Here is a 23,481-nt window from a genome sequence, read left to right as displayed (position 1 = left end):
CCCCGCGCAGGATCCGATATTGGACAATGTGAACGCGCTAAAGTTTGCTCTTTTCCTGTGCTAGTTAGCGCAGCTCCCCGCGCAGGATCCGATATTGTATCGAACAGTGTGAACGCGCTCTTAAAGTTTGCTCTTTTCCTGTGCTAGTTTGCGTAGCTCGCCGCGCAGGATCCGATATAATATCGAACAATGTGAACGCGCTCTTAAAGCTTGCTCTTTTCCTGTGCTAGTTTGCGCAACTCGCCGCGCAGGATCCGATATTGGAACGGACAACATGAACGCGCTAAAGTTTGCTCTTTTCCTGTGCTAGTTTGCGCACCTCTCTGCGCAGGATCCGATATAGTATCGAACAATGTGAACGCGCTAAAGTTTGCTCTTTTCCTGTGCTAGTTTGCGCAGCTCTCGGCGCAGGATCCAATATTGGATCGGACAATGTGAACGCGCTCTTAAAGTTTGCTTTTTTCCTGTGCTAGTTTGCGTAGCTCGCTGCGCAGGATCCGATATTATATCGAACAATGTGAACGCGCTCTTAAAGTTTGCTCTTTTCCTGTGCTAGTTAGCGCAGCTCCCCGCGCAGGATCCGATATTGGATCGGACAATGTGAACGCGCTCTTAAAGTTTGCTCTTTTCCTGTGCTAGTTAGCGCAGCTCCCCGCGCAGGATCCGATATTGTATCGAACAATGTGAACGCGCTCTTAAAGTTTGCTCTTTTCCTGTGCTAGTTTGCGTAGCTCGCCGCGCAGGATCCGATATAATATCGAACAATGTGAACGCGCTCTTAAAGCTTGCTCTTTTCCTGTGCTAGTTTGCGCAGCTCTCTGCGCATGATCTTGCCGCTCGGGTTCTTGGGGATGTCTGGCACAAATCGTACCCCGCCTCGCAGGTGTTTCGGCTTCGACAGCTGGAAATAAATTAACAATATTAACAACTACCTTCTGCCCATGACTTTATCTATGTACGTTGAATTATAAGTTGCGACCACACCGCTGCTTAAAAAACGGTGACGGTACGGAATCGCAGTGACGCATCGTAAGCGTACCGTTTTTTGCGCGCCATTCACACCGCTGCTCAAAATACGCTGACGGTGCGAAATCGCAGTGACGTGCCGTAAATTTTTTACGATTTTACTAGGAGGGCATGTGATAAAATTGTGACATTTGCATGTTTTAAACAGCGGTGTGGTCACACCTCCACAGACCACCTAAACTACTAGACGAATAACATTAGACAATCGGCGTTACCACACATAAACGCTCCCTTACAAAATTAGTATGGGAGCGCGACTGCTTATTTCAGTTGTGCTTACAAGTATGACCAGTACAATACAATACAACACTTTACTCGCGTTTTGTACACATATTTAACTACACAAACGTCAGTCTTTCCGTGACCACAGCTGGTGCAACTCAGCTGAAACGTCGGAATTTATGGTAAAAACAATGAAATTATATCGCGGTAGACCCGTTTATGTAGTTAAATTAAATATGAATACAATACAATACAAACAGTCTTTATTGCACACGTCATTACAGAAAACAATACAAAGAATACAGAAAAGAGGAGGTTAAACACGGGCGGTCTCACAGGCGGTCTTATCTCTGAAAACAATTTTTTGCGCCAACGTTGCGCCGAGCAGCAGCAGCTATAGATTTGAGCAAACGCTCGGGAGACGCTAGTCTGGGGTGGCCCTTAGTAAAATTGCACCTATGTGTAACCTCGAGCTCGAGATTCATTCTGTATCTGTGTAGTTTGTGCCCATTCAGTTCACAAGGACGTAGTTATACTAACCCTCTCGGCGACGAAGGCCTGCAGCTCTTCAGTTGTAGCTTTACCCGTCGGCTGCAGCGCTACGAACGCCCGCGGAACCTCCCCCGCCTGAGCGTCAGGCACACCCACTACACCTGCATCTCGAACTGCTGGATGCTGCAGCAGAACTGCTTCGATTTCTGCTGGAGCCACCTGCAGTAATGAATAAAGTTGGATTACATACTACCAAAGAGAATAGAGTGCATAGAGACGGATTGTCAAAGTAAATTATGTAGCTACTGTAAATTTACTGCCGTCTTTCGACAGATGATAAAACTGTTAGAACGCTATTTGACTTTGATCCTTATTCTTTCACTGATATGTGTTAACTTATTAAATATTAATATTAACGCCATCTACTCGACTATAGGCCTAAGGTATGGTGCAATATTTTCGAGCGATGGCGCCATTGCCGCCATAATCTTCAGCCTACTCTCGAGTAGATGGCGTTAATATTAATATTTAACAAGTTAACACATATCAGTAAAAGCATTATTCTTTATATCAAAGTCAAATGGCGTTCTAACAGTTTTAATCGTCTATCGAAAGATGGCAGTAAATACATAATAAACTGTAGCTACATAATTTAACATGACTCTATTTCAAATTCTCTTTGACACTACATAATGACTCAAATCGAGCTCTACACCAACTAGCGATAGATTTTTGTGCCGATCCACTAGGAGTTATCATATGCTACGTCCCCAGTCCTGAAGAAGCCTTCATCATCAAAGTTTTCCTTGCGGTCTTTTCCGATGTAACCTTTCATAACCATGCCGCCTTTAAGAAGCCTTATAAGATACCCTCCATAATGACTCCATAAAATATTTCCCTATAACCTTATAGGGGACCTACTGTAATATTGGATATGGGTATAGACCATACTATTCCAAGACGAGAAGCAAATAATGTAAACAGTGTAACCATCGCTTTCGCTTTTCGCCGGATGGAAATCGTGGCTCCGGGCGTCATGTACACTGGATCGCCACAGATTTCCACGACCAATTGCCTCCCGGGCGATAACTCGTATATTGGTTAACGGCTATGTATGATGCTCATGGACGTCAGCTGGCGCTGAGGTTGGTGTGTTGAGGAATGGCAGCCACCAAAGCATGTAAAAAATAATAATTAATTTGTCATCGCCTCCCGTTTGATACTTTGTCAGAAGATAGTTTAGATGTTATTATAAATATAATCAACCGTCAGCCGGTTGTATAGCGGTGGAAAGACCGTCAGCTACTTGCATAAACATGTAAAAAATAAGCGCTGTACCTTTTTATTATAGTAATAACTAAATCATGAAACTTTGCATGTAGGATTTCATCAGGCATTTCAATAAACGCCTTATGGATTTGCGGACATGATCAACTGACGGTCTTTCCACCGCGATACAACCGGATGACTATTTTTTTTATTCATGATAGCCTCTAAACTATTATCTGACAAATTATCAAGCGGGAGGCGATGACTGACGATATTTGCTCCTGGCCCGCGGTCTACACTCTTGGCGACGGTCCGTCGAGAGTGAGCTACGAGCGGTCGGGCTGAACTGAGAGCCTACCGCGAACCACATTCGACGTGTTGACTCCCTGTCACACTTACGTACGAATTTACAAGTGCGACAGAGAGGCAACACGTCGAACGTGGTTCTCGGTAGGCCCTCTGGAGCGAGGCCAGAAGGGTCGCTGAAGATAGGAAGGCGTCGCGCGGGCTTGTGAAGGCTCTCTCTACCTAGGGTTGCCATATGGAAGAATTAAATGTCCCGATAAAAATCCTGACATCACCCTAAAAATACTGACATTTCTTGTAACAGAGATTTGGCTTAACTTGAACGACGCCCCGGCGGCGCGCTGTGCTCTGCGGTGTACTGTATCACGTAAACATTTTTTTTATGAGGTCATTCCTAAAAATCCTGACACTTGCCAAGTCCGGCCGCAATCCGGACAAAGGGTCAAAAATCCTGACATGTCCGGACAAATCCTGACGTATGGCAACCCTATCTCTATCCCATTGGTGTGTCATACATGACATGACATGTGTAATGTATACTGACCTGAAATCCTTTATATTTAATAAGTTCCTTGAGTCGGTCCACGATATAGAAATTCCCATCTTCATCATAATACGCCACGTCTCCAGTCCTGAAGAAACCTTCATCATCAAAATCTTCCTTCCGATCTTTGCCAACGTATCCTTTCATGACCATGCCGCCTTTTACGCAGACCTCCCCTGGCTTGTTAGGTCCTAGGGGCTCCTTGGTTTCTAGGTCTATGACCTGGAGATGTTATTAAAAGATTGTTTAAGATAAAGGTACAAAGTACCTAAAGGTAGTACTTTATTCGTAAACACAAGGAAAAAATAATAATAAAATCATAGAAAGGAGAAAGTGCCACGAAATGGTCTCATCCATGCTATCCATACTATATACTATAATAGCCCTTCAAGTGGCGCCACCGAAAACGCGAAAATTAGTCAAGTGGCGGGGCCCCGGTGGGTGGTCAGCGCAGATTAAGAAAATTTGACAAAATCGTCGATTTAAGCATTTCTATGTTTGAAAGTATATTAAATCACATATTGTTAGAATCAGCGTTATAATTATAGGCTATTTGAATATAGCAATTAAATTATTCTAATGTTTATACATTTGGCGAGACGTAATCAAACTCCGGAAGAATGACAGTTTTCCAGCTTCCTTGTTAAAAATGACTACCACCATAAAACTAATTAGGGCTTGCAATATCCGCCCATTTTTTGTATCCGGATATTTCGAATTTTTATTATTTTACTATCCGGATATCCGGATAAAACGGATAATTCGAATTCTTGCTTTTTATTTAACAAAACTCACATGATCTTTACAAAAAGTTTAATAGAATCAAATTTTACGTATAAAAGGTTGCGTAACAGCAAGTGTTAAGGTATTTTTAGGAGTTCTACCCTTTCGTCGAAATTTTACTGTCCGAATTTTACTGTCCGAATTTCACTTGGAAAAATATTTCACTGAAGCTTTACTGTGACAATCAACCTTCGGCAAATTTTATTTATGAGAACGGTATTATTTGCTTCAGTTTTGTAATCGGAATCGGCTGAGTCAAACTATATTTGTAACAATTTATAGTTTATGGAGATACTTCAACCCTCCGCTTAATATTGGCAGCCTGCATTTGATAAGTGACTTCAGATGATCACAAGAAATTTGGCGTTATTTCATGTAAAATTTATAACCATGAGTTATAATTCTAGTCAAACTTTTCTTCAGTTAAGAAATTGGCGTCTTATTGACATATGGTACTGACCGTGGTTTTGATGATATTTCGAGACTCGAATACGTCTTCTAACTGTTGAGACAGTCTCTTCTTGTTGAGATATTACATTTCATTTAAGGTCAACCAAGGTTTTAATTACAGATTTATTCAAATGCAGAATGCTAACTAACTTTCTTATCATATTTGCTAAACAGCTACTACATCTTGTTCGGCAGTTCAATATCAACCGAAGTCCTCCGTTGGACCTATTGTAGGTGTTTTGCACGTTATTAATCATTATTATGTATTCAGACGCTAACAATAATGCACTTCAGCTCTTTTGACAGGAACACGGTACAAGTACATTCAAAGTTACTTTGTACGTTTTATGGAGCTAGGTCGATCTGCATAAAAATGTTCCCAAATATTAAAAAAAATAAAGGAGTAGTCGGCAATCAAGGAGAAACACTTAAATAAACAGTTTTTATACCGTATAAATGTATCCAATTAAGCCTATAAATCAACCGACGTCGTTTACGTTATGATTTTCAACGTTTTTAAAATAGTTTTCTTAAAAATTGGAATGATATTTTTGTCATAAATGGTATTCGAATTATTCGTTTTATCCGGATATCAACCTCATCTAAATCCGGATAGTAAATTGGACGGATATCCAGATAAAACGGTTATCCGGATATCCGGATTGCAAGCCCTAAAACTAATTGATTATTGGAGGTAATTGCTATTTAATTATCAAAGGAAGACTTTTACCTTTAAAATTAAATCAATAAAAGGGACCTAAGATACAATTTCTTTTACAAAACAACCTCTTAAAAAACGAGACTGACCTCGGACTAGGCGGTCGCTCCCGAATCAATGGTCCTCACCAAGAAATTTTATACCAAGTGTTTTGTGTTTCTTATGGTATGCTATCCTTCTCTAACTCTTTTGGGCGCTAGAAGAGCGTAACTATACTTAAATACGTTCAATTTCACCTCTAAATACGTCAACACCTCATCAACCACTCACTGGTGGATGACAGTTTACTGGTTTTCGCATTGCCCATTCACGGGTTGACCGCCACTTGAAGGGCTATACTTACTGTACTATACTAAACTAGTACTTTATACTATACTACTATATACACCATATAATATACCTACTATATTATAAATGCGAAAGTGTGTCTGTCAGTCTGTTACCTCTTCACGCTTAAACCGCTAAACGGAATTAGTTTAAATTTGGCATAGATTAGAGATAGTTTGAGTCCCGGGTCCCGGGGAAGGACATCGGATAGTAATTATGTCGGAAGTCATCCCTAAAGAGGGTGAAAAGGGAGGTGGAAATGAGAAAATTAAGGAATAGGGAGTTAGGTATTACTGCAATGTTCTACCGCCAGAGTGCAGCACTAGCTCCTCTAGTAAACCATAGAGTAACTTATACATACTGTGCCTTAAACTGTTTTTTGACAAGTTTTCACAGACAATAAAATATGACCTTGATGCATCAAGGCGGTTTGTTAACAAGGGCCAACCGGGAAACGCGAAAATCGACATTTAGTTATCTGCCTCTTTATCGCTCGAATAAGCAAGAGTGATAGAGAGGTTAGATAACGAAATTTAGATTTTCTTGTTTCGCGGTAGACCCCCAGATTGTGACGGATAGTGGTAGTGGCGCCTCCTACGCGGAGTTTCGCGTAATATTCCCTGAGGGCCTACCGCGAACCACGTTCGACGTGTTGCCCCTCTGTCGCACTTGTAAATTTGTACGTAAGTGCGACAGGGAGGCAACACGTCGAACGTGGTTCGCAGTAGGCCCTCTGTCGTCTGGTAATTGGTGTTGCTTACATTACAAAGCACAAAAATATTGCCATTAGATGTTAACCAGGCGCTATTCTTACTCTAACTGCTGGATTTAATTCCACGTAGACGAAGTCGCGGGCAAAAGCTAGTTTCAGATAATGGCAACTTCCAGCGCTTCCAATGAGACCATCATGTAAAAAGATTACACAAAAAATATTGAAAGTCAACAAAATGACGAAATACGAAACAAAGGTAATTAAAACGATAAAGATATAACAATTAGCTGATAATAATGACGTTGACGTTATCATAATATACTATATATATATATAACTAGATATACATATAAGTATTACTGTATATAAGAGCCTCGATAGACCATTGTATAGTATAGTACCATTTTGTACCATTTGGAGTCGAAACTCTAGGTCCGTGGGGTCCCAGCGCGCGTAAGTTGTTCGCAGAAATCGCGAAGCGTCTGGTTGACGTAACTGGTGACCGAAGAGCTGGCGGCTACCTCGCACAACGTATCAGCATTGCGATACAGCGAGGAAATGCCGCCAGCATCCTTGGTACAATGCCTCAGGGGCCTATTTTAGATTTAAGCTAGTTATTAATTTCGTTTAGTAGTACCACTGTATATTATATCTATATTTACTTTTACTTATATGTTGTATGTAAATAAATGATTTAAAAAAAGTATTACTTGTTTTTATCAGTTTATGCTGTAATTCTTATCAGATAATCATTGCACAAACAAAGCACATAAATTGTCGCTTCACGTTTAAAATTTAGGTTCCAAAGGTTATCTCGAAGATATCGCTCTTTAACGATAATACCCGTTGTTTATCCCCTACTCAAAGGGTAGGTATTATATTATAATGAAATAAAACTATTGAAACGGATTATATCGCCTAAGTATACTGAATTCATACTACATCCCGACGTTTCGAACCCTTTACAGCGTTCGTGGTCAACGGGTGAGAAAAACTACACTGGTGCAAAAACTACCCACATACAATACGCACTTACACTGTAGTATGAATTCAATATACGCGATATAATCCTTTTCAATAATTTTATTTCATGAGTAACTATCGCGGTAACCGAAGACGGTAGGTGGGCCATTTTATTTAAAGATGTCCCCTCTACTTTTTTTTCAAAATTGGTATTTTTTATGTTATTTCTACTCAGAATCACGAGCTCTTTCTATCCTAATAGGAGAAAAAAAGTGTTCCAAGGTTTTTTTCCCATTCCGTTACCATTTTTTCATAGACTTTGTATGGCGGTTTCGGAATAGAAAGATCGAAAAATGTATGGAAATCTTGGGACACTTTTTTTCTCCTATTAGGATCAAAAGAGCTCACGATTCTGAGTAGAAATAACATAAAAAATCCCAATTTTGAAAAAAAAGTTTAGGGGACAACTTTAAATAAAATGGCCCAGGTAGGTAAGTATAAAAATTTATCTTCTCTATAATGCTGGCGCGGGTTTTATGTATTTTTGACAGTTTAATACAAATCTTGTGCCAGCTCTGCCTAAGATTCTCAAAACAGTCCTTGTCATGTTTGTCTATACACGCTTTAAGGTCTCGACGCCACTCAGGTCTCATCACAGCCTGACTCCCAACCCCACAATTGCTATTAGTAAACCTACCTTAATGACAGCAGTATAAAGTGTCATTCTATGGAACTTGCTAACTATGTAAACAAACGGCCATATTAAAATTGTCTCTGAATGATGAATTTACTAGTCACTTTTGTTTACATTTGGTTTACATAGTTAGCAAGTTCCATAGAATCACACTTTAAGTAGCTTCACGTTACTGGTGATGCCCAGGTTTCACCACATACCACAGCACTTAATGTTTGGTAAGTAGACCTACCTTAATGTTAATGACAGCAGTATAGGTAGCTTCACCCACACCCCGCGGCATTTCTGGTGATTGCCAGGGTTCACCACATACCTCAGCACTTAATGTTCTGTGAGTAGACCTACCTTGATAACAGCAGTATAGGTAGCTTCACCACCACACCCCGGCATGGCTTGGAAGATGTTCACGTTTCTGGTGATGGCCAATGTTCATAACATACCTCAGCACTTAATGTTCTGTAAGTAGACCTACCTTAATGACAGCAGTGTAGGTAGCTTCACCAACACACCCCAGCATGGCTTGGAAGATGTTCAAGTTTCTGGTGATGGCCAGGGTTCACAACATACCTCAGCACTTAATATTCTGTAAGTAGACCTACCTTGATAACAGCATAGGTAGCTTCACCCCGGCATGGCTTGGAAGATGTTCACGTTTCTGGTGATGGCCAGGGTTCGCCACACACCTCAACACTTCCATAATGATCTATTAGTAGATCTACCTTAATCACAGCAGTGTAGGTAGCTTCACCAACACACCCCGGCATGGCTTGGAAGATGTTCAAGTTTCTGGTGATGGCCAGGGTTCATAACATACCTCAGCACTTAATGTTCTGTAAGTAGACCTACCTTGATAACAGCAGTGTAGGTAGCTTCACCAACACACCCCGGCATGGCTTGGAAGATGTTCACGTTTCTGGTGATGGCCAGGGTTCACCACACACCTCAACACTTCCATAATGTTCTATTAGTAGACCTACCTTGATAACAGCAGTGTAGGTAGCTTCACCAACACACCCCGGCATGGCTTGGAAGATGTTCACGTTTCTGGTGATGGCCAGGGTTCACCACACACCTCAACACTTCCATAATGTTCTATTAGTAGACCTACCTTGATAACAGCAGTGTAGGTAGCTTCACCAACACACCCCGGCATGGCTTGAAAGATGTTCATGTTTCTGGTGATGGCCAAAGTGGCCTCCGTCATACCGTAGCCTTGGAGAACTGGCATTGCGTTTGGGAAACTGAAATTTGTGAAATTATTGTTTTGTTTATGATATTTTTTAGGTATTTATATTTTTTTCACAGTTAATACCTACGTACAACTCTATGTTTGTTATTAGTTATTTACGATACAAGTGCGGAGAATAGGATTCGCAACGACCGAAGGGAGTGTTTTAAAATTCGCCACTCGTTGCGAATTTCTTATTTTCGCACTTGTGTCGTACAACGTTTACAGTACATAATGGCCCTTAAAATTTTCGACGTAGTCACGTAATGTGCTTATTATAGCACCAGGTGTCGTAATGAGGCACCAGATGTGCTGTTCCTTTTCGCACTTGTATCGTACAACGTTTACAGTACATATGGCCCTTTTTTTCGACGTAGTTACGTAATGTGCTTATTATACCTGGTGTCGTAATGTAGCACCTGATGTACTGTAGCTTTTCGCACGTGTATTGCACGTTTTACAGTACATATGGCCCTTTAAATTTTCGATAAAGGCATTAGGCAGGCATTCTTCTTCTTCTTAGTCGTTATACTCTTTGCAGAGTGTCGTGGTCAACTGCTGACATCAGGCACATATGTTGCTTGCCGTACGATTTCTCGCCATTTTCCGCGGTTGGATGTCATTCTGGCAAATGCGTTCAGGGGTCTTTCCATGGCAGATTTAATTTGATCAGTCCATCGCATAGGTGGCCTTTTACGCGGTCTTGTTCCGTTGGCTCTACCCTGCACCACTAGACGCTCTATGGAGTCATTGTTTCGTCTCGAGACGTGACCGAAGAAACTGAGTATGCGGGTCTTTACGAGTGTCGAGAGGCGTTGTTTGATACGGAGTTCTTTAAGGATGGAGACATTAGTCCGAAAGTCGGTCCAGGATATCCCCAGCATTTTCCTCCAGCACCACATCTCTAGGGCATCTATCTTTTTCTCCTCAGGCAGGCATTAGGTATTGTGCTAATTACCGCTCTAGGGCAGTAAACTAGCACGATATGTAATGGAATTGGTTTGCAGACGGGCGAACCCTTCACGTCAATAAATATTGTGATAATTATCATGATATTTACTTATGTATCTTGGGCCGGATCACAGCACACCCTACACCATCAATACGGATCGCGTCAGTACGAAGAGTTCTTTGTACGAGGCAGACGTGATGGACTCTAGACAGAGACGCGATAAATATCAAACGCGACACTACACGCAAGATAAATCAAAAAGATCGGATCACAAGCATTTCCAGAAATCCAGCGAAATATTGTGATCCGTCAATACACTACCCTACACGTCAATAAATATCGTAATCCGACACTTTATATTGACGGATCCCAATTTGGATCTTGCGTGTAGGGTTCGCCATGTATAGAATAGAAACCTACATTTTCTGTATAGCGTTGCTAACTTCACTGCTCAATGGCGCTGCTCCGCAGAAAACCATCATGATTGAGCTGACGTCGTATTTTATATCAGTCTTCGTTAACGCCACTAATATAGGGGGCACCACTTGCGCTACTGTCACCTGGAATATACAAAGTTATAAAAAAAACAACGGGTTGCACTCCGGGAGTGCCGACAGAAGTGAAAACTCAATAACTAGTCCAAAATGTTTGCAGCACTATGTATAATTGACCCATCCTCCTTTCTATTGAAAAACTTTAGTTCCGAAATTGCTGGCCAGTGAACTTAAATTTGTAGCGTTAATTGTTTAAAATTCGAATAGAAATTGTAAAGTTACCTTGCAAACCTCGCATCTAAATATATTTGGTCATGATATTTTGAGTTTTATTTACCAGTACTAGAGTTCACTTTTATTAGCGATTTCATCAAGATGAGACTTTATTGAATTATTGAATTATATTGGAGTGATATAAAGTTAGAATGTAACTGTGAGATCCTCGTATTTCAGCCCGTACAAGATTAGAACATTGAGTGTTATTGCTTAATATTAAAGTCCAGTTTTAAATAATTGACCTGATTATGATACGTTATGACTAAAGTTCTTTGGTGAATAACATTGTCCGTCACACATGACATAAGTCACGCAAGCGCCCTGCGCCGCCTACATGAAACAGCCGGCTCAGGCATACATTTTCGCCGTGCGGTAGAAAGAGAGGAGAGACGCCTTCGCGTTACGCGTTACGCTGTCCCGAGTTTATCATTTTTTCCCCACCTCAAAAAGTGCTCAGCGCCGCTAAAGAAGTTTTCACTTCAAAAAATAAGTACTCTTATTTCAAATTTTACATTGACGCTCTCGGGTAAGTTTCGGTGGCTTATTTGTTAGAGAAGTGTGTTGTGGTACAACACTGACAGAAAAAATCCGCTTGACCTTCCGAATTCTTCCTTCAAAATGGCTTAACTACCAAAAAAATTCAACTTTCCCTCCGAATGCTACCGACCAAACCGGATGGTTATTAATTACCCCCCCAAATTTGGTAGGATCACGAAAATTTCCTTCCAAGTTAGAAGGAAATTTTAGAAGGTAACATTTTAGGAGGTAACTTTCAGAAGGAAATTGTTTTTACCGACCCAGGTAATGCCGGAAGGAAACTTAAAAAATTAGAAGGAATTTTCAGATACCGTCTAGCTAGAAGATAGAATTACAAGATAGTGTGGATGTGGACTGAACGAAGATGTAGTGAATTGAGAAAGGTATGTTGAGATTGTTTAGGATACGTGGAAAGAATGAGTGAAAGAAGGCTACCAAAGTGAGTGTATAAGGGAGAAGTAGAAGTGGGAGTTGGAAGGGGTAGACCTCGGCGGATTTTCTCTGATGAGATTGGGGAAATCCTGAAGAAAGGCCAGGTCAAGTGCACCCTAAACCGGCGAGCGTGTATTTTTAAATTTTTTTACAAAACATTTTTATTTTACTGACCTTATACTTCTCAATGGTTCTCAAATACAGGTCCATCTCGAACCTCGGCAGGAACACTGTGGTCCTGCCCTGTGAGAAGCCCAGGAGCCCAGCCATGAGGCCCATGGCGTGGAACCATGGGTTCACGGTTAGGACTATAGGTTCGAATGGCGATTCCACTCTGGGACTGAAAAGGTATTGATATATATAATTACCTGGGGTGAGTAGGGAGAAATTGACATTCAAACCTCGATAACATTTTATTTTTACATAATATATGTACCTAAACTGAATTGTATAATAAATGTTCCGGACGTTTGTAATTTAGTTTATTTATGATTTTGAGTAGTTCCATTTCATAACTTTACAGATAAACACAAAATCCCTCCTCACCCCGTAGTACCTCGTAGTTGGGGTGAGATGGGATTTTATACAAAGGTGCTTTTGCTAGATAGCTCCATTTGTAATACTCTCTCTCTCTTCTTCTTGTCAGTGATCAGTGCACCTACGATAAACTCTTTTAAAAACAAACTCGATGAACACTTTCGGAGACTACGAAACACAAGTGGACATTGATATGTGCACTTATCAGCTTTAAGCTGCCTGTGCATTCACATATGGGGCTATTCATAAATTACGTCATTTCAAATTAGGGGGGGGGGGGGGTCTGGACATCGGATGACGGTAGCATGAAGTAGGAGGAAATGGGGTCATTTGAAGCATGATTTTTGGATGATTATAGGGGGGGGGGTCAAAAATCGTCAAAAATCGATGACGTAATTTATGGACAGCCCCTATAATAATATACGATTACATTATTTAGGTAACAGTAGCCTTTAAAAACTATCTCACCCCCCTGGCATCCCTACTCACCCCATTTTATGTTACTTTATGGTTTAATACAGGGGTAAACAGTAAAGCTTAAGAAGAAATGAGAGATAGTAACATCGTCAAGCACATTTCATGGAAACATTGAGATATTATTACTATAGAAAAGCCATACGAAATAGGGAATATTAGGCAAAGCTCTGCGTAGGTGGCACCACTAGCACATACAGTAAACAAACCTCATTGACATCATCAATGACACATCATGCGTCACTAGGTCAATCACATGGCCTACCGTGAAACACGACAATCGAAAGTTCGGTTTCTGCCTCTCTATCACTCTTACTTATTCGATCGATAGAAAGGCAGATAAACAAATTTCGATTCTCGCGTTTCGCCGTAGGCCACCTCTGTAAACAAACTGCCTTGGTGCATCAATGTCATAGTGAAAACTTGTCAAAAAACTGTTTAAGGCCTAGTATGTATAAGTTACTCTATGGTTTACTAAACAAATTAGTGCTGCACTCTGGCGGCAGAACATTGCAGTAATACTCCCTATTGTCGTAATCGCAACCTGTACCACGCGAACCAAAACGTCGTAAGCGCCGTAAAATACATGGCGCTTACGCGTTAAGGTCGCGAGATTCACGCTCCGCTTCTATCGTTTGTTGTCAAAACAACATCAATTCATGGCGAAAAATGGTTCTGTGTGCCGGTTCTATACATTAGTAATAATAGTTCAATGCATGCAGTTTTAGGGTTCCGTACCCAAAGGGTAAAACGGGACCCTATTACTAAGACTCCGCCGTCCGTCCGTCCGTCCGTCCGTCCGTCCGTCCGTCCGTCCGTCCGTCCGTCCGTCTGTCACCAGGCTGTATCTCGTGATCTGTGATAGCTAGACTGCTGAAATTTTCACAGATGATGTATTGTTGGCGCTATAACAACAAATACTAAAAACGGAATAAATAAAGATTTAAGTGGGGCTCCCATACAATAAACGTGATTTTTGACCGAAGTTAAGCAACGTCCGGCGGGGTCAGTACTTGGATGGATGACCGTTTTTATAGATAATGGTACGGAACCCTTCGTGTGCGAGTCCGACTCTCACTTGCCCGGTTTTTAAATTTTTTGGGTAGGTATTGAGAGATTGCTATCTGGAAAATGAAAAGATGAAAATACACAATTAAAGGATGCCTCACGTTAGACCGGGCCGTATCTGGGCCGGAGCTTCCGGCGCTCACTTTTCTATGACATGACAGGCGATCACGTGATGCTTTCCATAGAAAACGATGGCCCGGACACGGCCCGGTCTAACGTGAGTCCATTGACGTATATATTTCCGGACTGGCATTACGGGCAATAAGAATGGGGCCAGTACAGCGGTGTGACACCGCTACAACGCGATTGGTTGATGAGTTCGCATCACGCACACGATTGGTAAATGAGTTCGCATCACGCGCGCGATTGATCGCAACTAGTTGCGTTAGACTGCACGATTGGCTCGAATTCGTGAGTCACACCGCTGAACTAGTACCATTTTTAGTGCCCGTAAGGCCAGTCCATAGATATAATACGTCAATGCGTGAGTCATACTTTATGCTACGACAATGATACCTACTTACTGGCAAAAAGTATTCAAGCAGTTCAAATGTGTCAACATAACTCCTTTAGGTAATCCAGTCGTGCCTGAGGAGTATAAAATAAACGCCAAATCTTCTTGTCCGTTCACATCAGTGGCCACAAAATCATCAAAAATCACATTGTTCTTGTAAATCAAGTCGTTATAAGATACCTCTTTAGGGTTGTCACCGTAGACTATGATTTTTTTAATGTGTCGAAGTGATTTGAATGTTTTTTCGTGAGTTTTGAAGGCGGCTTCGGAGCAGATGATGTATTTTGGCTTCGATATGCCTAATACGTGGGTTATTTCACCTGAAATTAAAGGAAAAGGCTAAGGTAAGAAATTGATTGCAAGGAAGACCGCCATAGGGCAAGAACTCTCGTATTTGGTATACCACGTCAGGCGTGGCTCACTCCGCGATCTCGTCTCGTCGCTATGAGTACATGCGGTCCACACCAATGTTGGTGTCTAGCAGTAGTAGTTGCCGCGCACTGCTACGGAACGGACGCCTGCTCATGCTTGCGCTTCTAATAGCCCTCTCGTAATGGACGCGTTTTGTTAAAGAGTGAACCTTCTGTACCTAACACTGTTAGGTATTTATTCTGTCTTCTCCTCCACCACTAGTCAGACCGAGCTAAGTCTGCACCGATTTGACTAAAGCTCTATCTCTGTCACACCTGCGGCGGGCGGCGTCCTGTCTCTTTTTTCTTGCTCCGCGTGCAGCTTTTAACTCAACTATAGCGACAGAGTGGAAGAGCGTCGAATTCCATGATATAGTGGCACGTCCACAATTTGCCGCTGCCGTTAAAATAGAGTAAATAGTAAATAACCTTTTGTATAATTCATATTGATAGTAGTCAAAACAGCTCCTGACAAAATAGTTCCTATAACAGAACTCCAAAACTCGACGCGATTCTCTGAGCACAGCCCTATCACGTCTCCTTTTCTAATCCCCATGTGTGTGAGGGAGACAGCTAGATTCATGGACTGCTGGGCTATCTGTCCTAGGGTTGTGAGTTCGTGGGTTTGGCCATTTATCTGAAAATATAATAACATTTTTATTGAAGTGAAAACTTCTTTAGCGGCGCTGTGCACTTTTTGTGATGGGGAAAAAATGTTAAACTCGCGTCAGGTAAGATTCGTAAGACGTAAGACGGACACGTGACCTGATCGAAAAGCTGTTACAATGTCATTGAGTTTTTCTTTAGTGATTTAAATGCCATCTAGTGAGTTTCCCTCTAACTGGTAACTGGTACTAACAGTGATGTGCTTAGGGGTTTCAAGTAATAATGCGACGAAATAACGCTAGATGGCGTTAACCTCGATTATACATAGTGCTGCAGACATTTTGCACTAGATCGCGCTGTTATTAATATTATACATAGTGCAGCAGACATTTTGCACTAGTCATTGAGTTTTCACTTCTGCCGGCAATCCCGGAGTGCAACCCGTTGTTTTTTTATCACAATTACAGTAATATTGTGACTGTTGTGAGGTCCGAGTAATATTTATAACATTATAACCTGATTTAATCTTTCACTATTTTACAAGCTTTTATCGTTGTCTGTCTGTAATCAAATCTTGCAAGTTAAATTTGATCCACTTCCCGGTTTCCGATTGAGCTGAAATTTTGCATGCATGTATAAATCGGATGACAATGCAATATTATGGTACTATCGAGCTGATCCGATGATGGAGACAGGAGGTGGCCATAGGAACTCTGTGATGAAACAACGCAACCTAATTGTGTTAGGGATTTTTAGAATTGTCTCCATGAGTATTACTTAGTTGTTTGTCGTAAGAAAAGTACAGTCAGCGATAAAAGCTTGTACCAAAAATGAAATTTTTGCCAAAAACTTTTACTTGTGTGTTCTCTCATGTGGGCAATAGTTAACAGCTCTCCGCACAGACTCTATGCCCCTCAGTGTTGGCCGAAAGTTAATCCAAATTGAAAATGTTGGCCATTAACCATTATAAATTGAACCTTAAACCCTAACGGACGCTTACAGTTTACGATTCAATTTATGATGGTTAATGGCCAACATTTTCAATTTGCATTAACTTTCGGCCAACACTGATGCCCCTACGTTTAATTATTTCCGATTTTTTTATTATTACAAGAGTTAGGGGCGTTTAAGTATGAAATCTGTATAATTTTTACCATAATCAAAAAATCGAAGTCAAACGTAGGGTAATATACATCAAATTATGTAAAAATATGATCCATAATGATAATATCCAGAGAGGAAAATGGGGACTACGTTTGTATGGAGAAACGACCGTCCCCTTTCCTTTTAAATAAAGTTATAAAGTATAATCCAGGCCCATAATTATTAATTATAATTTGTAATTTATTTTTTGTCAAATGTATGAATCTTGTATATTTACCTGTTATCAATAAAATATGAGTATGAGAGTGTGTGAGTAATACCAAAAAGAATAGATAGTATAGAGGGGTCCTATCATTGTAAATTTTGTAGTCACTGTAAATTTACTGCCATCTATCGACACATGACTAAAACTCAAAATGAAAATGTATAAAGTTATCAAAACATGTATATATATGGATAAATGATTTTATTATTTTTATATCATTTTGATCCATGTTCATTCACTGATATCTATGTGTTAAAATTGTTAAATATGAAACGGTGTCGTCGCGCCATCTAGCCGAGGATAGGCTAAAAGTGTGTGCGGCATCTATGCGAGAATGACTTTACTTGAATTCCGAGGCACGTTTTTTCCTTAGACTTTATTCGTCTTATACGAAGTTACATATGTCTTTGGTAATACCTATTCGTCTTCGCTATTTCCATCTTATCGCGATTATTTATGTAAACACTCTTAAGACTGATAAAACATATATTCCATAAACATGCGAATGTAGTCTTTGTTGCGTTGAATGAAGGAACATATTCCATTGTGATAATTTTAGAGTAGTCATCTTAGTACTAAGTTCTTTGCTCTCTGTTGATACACCTTTTGTAGGTCCCTACCTTGTACAGTCGCCATCAGATATATGGGAGCGGCCGAGGTGTTCACAAATATCGGAACACGCCTCTATTGTCAGGGCGTTAGAGCGCGTGTTCAGATATTGTGAACACCTTGGCCGCTCCGATATATCTGATGGCGACTGTACATATTCGAACGAATAAGTAAGTACAATCAGCGTCATATAGTAGGTAGCATCCAAAGTATTCAAATATGTAGTTCGGCACACCATATTATTTGTATGGCGTACCGAACTATTTGAATACTTTGGGTGCTACGACGATGACTATGATGTAGGTACCGTACCCTCCCTATATAGATACCAAAGAGAATAGAGTGTATAGAGGGTTAGAGGGGGAGGCAGAGCTGAGGTAGGGTTGGAGCCGTAGCTTTATTTGTGACGTTCATAAGAATCATAAGCGCATCGTAATATTCCTACTTGGATAATAAATAGAGATGCACCGGATATTCGGTTACTATCCGGTATCTGGCCTATCCGGCCATTAATGAACTATCCGGCCGGATACCGGATAGTGACCTACTATCCGGCCGGTTACCGGATAGTAACATTGCTTGATTTTGGAGTAAACAAATTGGATTTAAGAAACAAACACGGTCATAGTCGTACTTGTTTAATATTTTTAAACAATTTAAACATTCCACTGACTTGCACGCGCACTCATTTCGAACCTAGAAATGTGTCCGCGCGAACGTTCACTAGGAAACAGGTCAAACCTGCAGAATGCGCACCTGAAAAACCGAAATGTAGGTATAGTTCCGCTGGCCGAATATTCGGCGGCCGGATACCGGATATTCGGCCGATGGTCAGGCCGAATATCCGGTATCCGGTATCCGGCCAAACAACTATCCGTTGCATCTCTAATAATAAACTATCTTTATCTTTATAGTCACAGTAAATTGACTGCCATTTATCGACACAGAATTAAAACTAAAAATGAAAATGTATAAAAATACTTTAAAAAAATTATAAATGTTTTTTTAGAACGGCAAATGATTTTGACCCTGTTCTTACACTGATATGTGTTAAAATTGTTAAATATCAAACGGTGTCGTCTACACGAGTATAGGCCAAAGGTATGGCGCCATCGCTCGAACAGATGGCACCATACCTTTGGGCTATGCTCGTGTAGGCTACAAAAATTACTTTGACAATCCGCCTCTATACTAAATTCTCGTCTTAATACAGGATGATTCATGAGACGTGAGCAGTACGGTTACCATCAGTTTGTCACTGACATAAACGCCGTCGAGAACGTAATTTACTTTCTATACATCTCGCTCGCACTCGCATATTAGTGCAAACGGGATGTATAGAAAGTAAATTACGTTCTCGACGGCGTTTATGTCAGTGACAAACTGATGGTAACCGTACTGGACTAATCCTGCACACTCAGTAACTGATAATTGATCGATAACCGATCGATATTTAGGTGAAACAACCCTTTTTCTTATTTTTGTAACTTTTTGGTGACGGCAAATTTAATTATCTACTTGCAATCACCCTGTATAGTGAGCCAATCTTGATCAAACTTGTTCCAGAGATCGGCTCACTTTATATTTCGTCAACATTAATCTTTGGGCAGCTCCTCTAAAGCCTCCTCCACACTCGTGCGCGAATCGCGGCGCGAAGCCCCCAACGCGAGTGTGGAGTCGATTTTCGCAGACAGCGAACTCGACTCCACACTCGCGTTCGCGGCTTCGCCCGTGATTCACGCGCATAGTCTGGAGGTTCTAGGGTTCTACTTAGGGCATACTGAAAATTCCTGGACTGGCCACTTAGAAAAAGTATGTCGTCTCATATATCAAAATCCAGAAACTTTCAGTATGGCCCACGTATTTGTATTTTTAGTGTATTTTGCCCTATAAATGACATTCAGCGACATTCCGAGCCAGTTTTAAATAGGTAATAAACCTGAAAACAATCGTGGACCTTTGGCCGCATATCTTTGCATAAATATAGGAATTTACAATTCACGCATAATTTTATTTTAGCGACGAGCTATAAACAAAAACAATTTTTACTACATTAACGTTTTATTTTTATGCATGAGTTATCTATTATTTTCATAAATGGCAATAAATTAAACCAAATATATAATTTATGCGTATAATCATTAATTTTGAGGTTTTTTTAGGGTTCCGTACCCAAAAGGTAAAACGGGACCCTATTACTAAGACTTCTCTGTCCGTCCGTCCGTCCGTCTGTCTGTCACCAGGCTGTATCTCACGAACCGTGATAGCTAGACAGTTGAAATTTTCACAGATGATGTATTTCTGTTGCCGCTATAACAACAAATACTAAAAACAGAATAAAATAAAGATTTAAATGGGGCTCCCATACAACAAACGTGATTTTTGACCAAAGTTAAGCAACGTCGGGCGTGGTCAGTACTTGGATGGGTGACCGTTTTTTTTTTTGCATTTTTTCCGTTTTTTTTTTCATTATGGTACGGAACTCTTCGTGCGCGAGTCTGACTCGCACTTGCCCGGTTTTTTTAAGTTGTGTCACACTTAAATACCTAGTATCCCGTAATTAATTTATGTTTACCGAGCAGCAATGTACTGCAAACATCACAAAACATAATATGACATGACATTACGAGATACAAGCTTTTTATTTTCGTACTTCTTTCTAAAAAACGAAAAACTAATGTACCTATATAAAAATCACTGTAAACACATTTGAAGCTTCTTCTTCTTCCTCGCGTTATCCCGGCATTTTGCCACGGCTCATGGGAGCCTGGGGTCCGCTTGACAACTAATCCCATGATTTGACGTGGGCACTAGCTTTTACGAAAGCGCCTGCCATCTGACCTTCCAACCCAGAGGGGAAACTAGGCCTTATTGGGATTAGTCCGGTTTCCTCGCGATGTTTTCCTTCACCGAAAAGCGACTGGCAAATATCAAATGACATTTCGTACATAAGTTCCGAAAAACTCATTGGTACGAGCCGGGGTTCGAACCCGCGACCTCCGGATTGAAAGTCGCACGCTCTTACCGCTAGGCCACCAGCGCTTCTGTGTAAACACATTTGAAGCTGATTGTATGTATCATGTAACATCAGAATGATACACAAACATAATAACAGGAAAAACTAGTATTTAACATAAAAACTTACGATTTTTCCATCCTTGAATTCCATTAATCTATCCAACATATAGTGTCCTACATGTAAGTGTGAAGGCACTTCTATATCTGTCGGTCCGTATATGTAGTTTTTGTTTTTTAACATTTTGATTGATAAAATACTGATATATATGGTTATATTTAGCACGTGTTGTCTGTGTCGCGGTTGAGATAGTACTGATGACGGATGTTGTTTATGTAGGTATGTCGTTTTAGCCGGAGAGCTAGCTACGGAAATAGGTATGCAATTTATAGAGCAACAAATTTCATCATCATCATCATCATTATTCTTAAGAGCCTAGCTCTAGTCGGTGGAGTAATCGCCATTCCGTCTCTCTGCCACTGTTTTGAGCTCCTGATACGTCACTACGTTGATTTTCTCATTGGCCTGGTCAATATATGCACGTCTCAGTCTTCCTCTGCCTCTCTGTTTTTCTATTGTGCCTTCAATTATAGACTTTATGTAAGTATCGTGACGTATCAGGTGCCCCAACATGTTTCCCCTTCTGTCTTCAATTGTTCTTAGCAGAGATCTCTTCTCACCTACCAAATTTAATACTTCCGTATTTGTTTTCCTCTCTTTCCAGCTTATACATTTCAAAAGCGCTCAATCTGTCTCTATCACGCTGGGTTAATGTCCACGTCTCGCTTCCATATAATGCCATACTATCATTATTAATTAATCCGGGCGCCTGGCAGCTGTTCAGAGGTGGGTGTTACAGTGGTTGGACAACAAAGGGGTTGTAAAATCAATTGAAGGTGTGCAATTTATAGAGCTCTGTGTTTGGTGTGATATCATAGCTAATTATGTATTTAATTCAAATATAACAATGCCATACGTTTTAATTAGCTATTATATCACAACAAAATCAGAGCTCTATAAATTGCACCTTCAATTGATTTTACAACCCCTTTGTTGCCCATCCACGCTCACACCCACCGCTGAACAGCTGCCAGGGAGCCGGATTAATTAATAATGATAGTATGGCACACTAACTAGAGGGATTTCGTTGCTCTATTTATTTATTTAAAAATTTAAGTCCCACAAGGCCCATATTACAAATACTAACATACATATATGTTTTATAAACTTAAAAACTAAACACTATTTATGCGACAAAACGTCGTGGCTCCGTTGAATCGGCTGTTCTTGTGTCGGATTCGGCAGTTTGCCCCGGAACCTCCGAAACACGACACCCTTCGGCCAGAAGTCGGCGCACTCGATGGTCTCCTGCAGCGGTCGCGGCACGCGCACCACAAAAGAGTTGAAGTGCACGTAGTGGCGCGATCGAAGCTGGAACACCCTCAGCGAGTAACCGGTCTTCTGGTGTACGTACTCCACCACTTCAGCAGCCGTGGCGGTGTAATGCAGGCGCGACACATATAGCGCCTTACTCGGTGTAGCAACCCGCAAGCCAGAGTTAGCTCTATAAATTGCATACCTACCTATTTCCGTAGTTAGCTCGTAGACTATTTGTTGTATGGCTGGTTCGCGCAATAACACTAATTAATAACATTGCTACTGCTAAATTATACACCGTGAGCCCATTATAACTCGACCGATTGTAAAGGTGTATTCTTCGTTTGGAGACTAAAATGTCATAGAGTTAGACCAAGGAAAGTCTGCAGCGATCTTGATATTATACGCCATACGCAGTGCAAGTGTCACAGTTGAGATTGATGGTACTGAAGACGGATGTTATGTTTCTGTATATGTTGCTATGTTGGTTCGTGTAATAACCAGACATATAAAGGATGACTCACGTTAGACCGGGCCGTGTCCGGCCCGGAGCTTCCGGCGCATCGTTTTCTATGGAAAGCATCACGTGATCACCTGTCATGTCATAGAAAAGTAAGCGCTGGAAGCTCCGGCCCGGACACGGCCCGGTCTAACGTGAGTCATCCTTTAGTTTCTGTGGCAAAAACGATTGTTTGAGAAAACGAAACATCGATAATTCTCGGCCCCATTCGAACTTTAAGATAATAAGTAATAAGTAGATCTAGAAACGATATGGATTAGATATGTCAGTGTCAAATGTGACGTTTCTTCAAACAAAAACCTCACTTTTGACATTGAGACATCTAATCCATATCGTATCTAGATCTATTAATTGATGTATCTTAAAGTTCGAATCGGGCAGTCGTCATCGATAAGTCATAGGTAGATTAATATTTAAAATATGTAACTTTTACTTGCTGCAGTATGTAAGTTACCTAAAAATTTCAATAATGCAAAGCAATCACAAAGCGGTACATAATTTCTTTATTACATTACTTTCTTTAGTACTTAAAAATTAAAACGTAAACTGTAATATA

General features: G+C 40.8%; 1 protein-coding gene and 1 long non-coding RNA gene across 3 annotated transcripts in view; one reads left to right on the top strand and one right to left on the bottom strand.

The window, feature by feature from the left end:
* Nucleotides 1–713: 713 nt before the first annotated feature.
* On the bottom strand, nt 714–21,318 carry LOC134802749 (uncharacterized). Its single transcript, XM_063775432.1, has 9 exons — nt 21,158–21,318; nt 15,858–16,065; nt 15,029–15,338; nt 12,600–12,765; nt 11,107–11,246; nt 9,615–9,747; nt 3,860–4,081; nt 1,789–1,959; nt 714–901 (listed from the first exon to the last, which is right to left on the bottom strand). Exons 1-9 carry the CDS (start codon nt 21,269–21,271, stop codon nt 779–781), a joined length of 1,587 nt encoding a protein of 528 aa, XP_063631502.1. The 5' UTR covers nt 21,272–21,318; the 3' UTR covers nt 714–778.
* Nucleotides 5,274–23,481, top strand: part of LOC134802884 (uncharacterized) — a 128,895-nt gene continuing 110,687 nt past the window's right edge. For both annotated transcript variants that reach the window (XR_010145887.1, XR_010145888.1), the window contains exon 1: nt 5,274–5,286. This is a non-coding gene — a long non-coding RNA (uncharacterized LOC134802884). The remainder of the gene's footprint in view (nt 5,287–23,481) is intronic.

The sequence above is a fragment of the Cydia splendana genome, chromosome 25, assembly GCF_910591565.1.
Source record: "Cydia splendana chromosome 25, ilCydSple1.2, whole genome shotgun sequence".
Classification (NCBI taxonomy): Eukaryota; Metazoa; Arthropoda; class Insecta; order Lepidoptera; family Tortricidae; genus Cydia; species Cydia splendana.
Note: the sequence above shows the minus strand (reverse complement) of the source record. Positions and strands in the feature narration are given on the sequence as shown.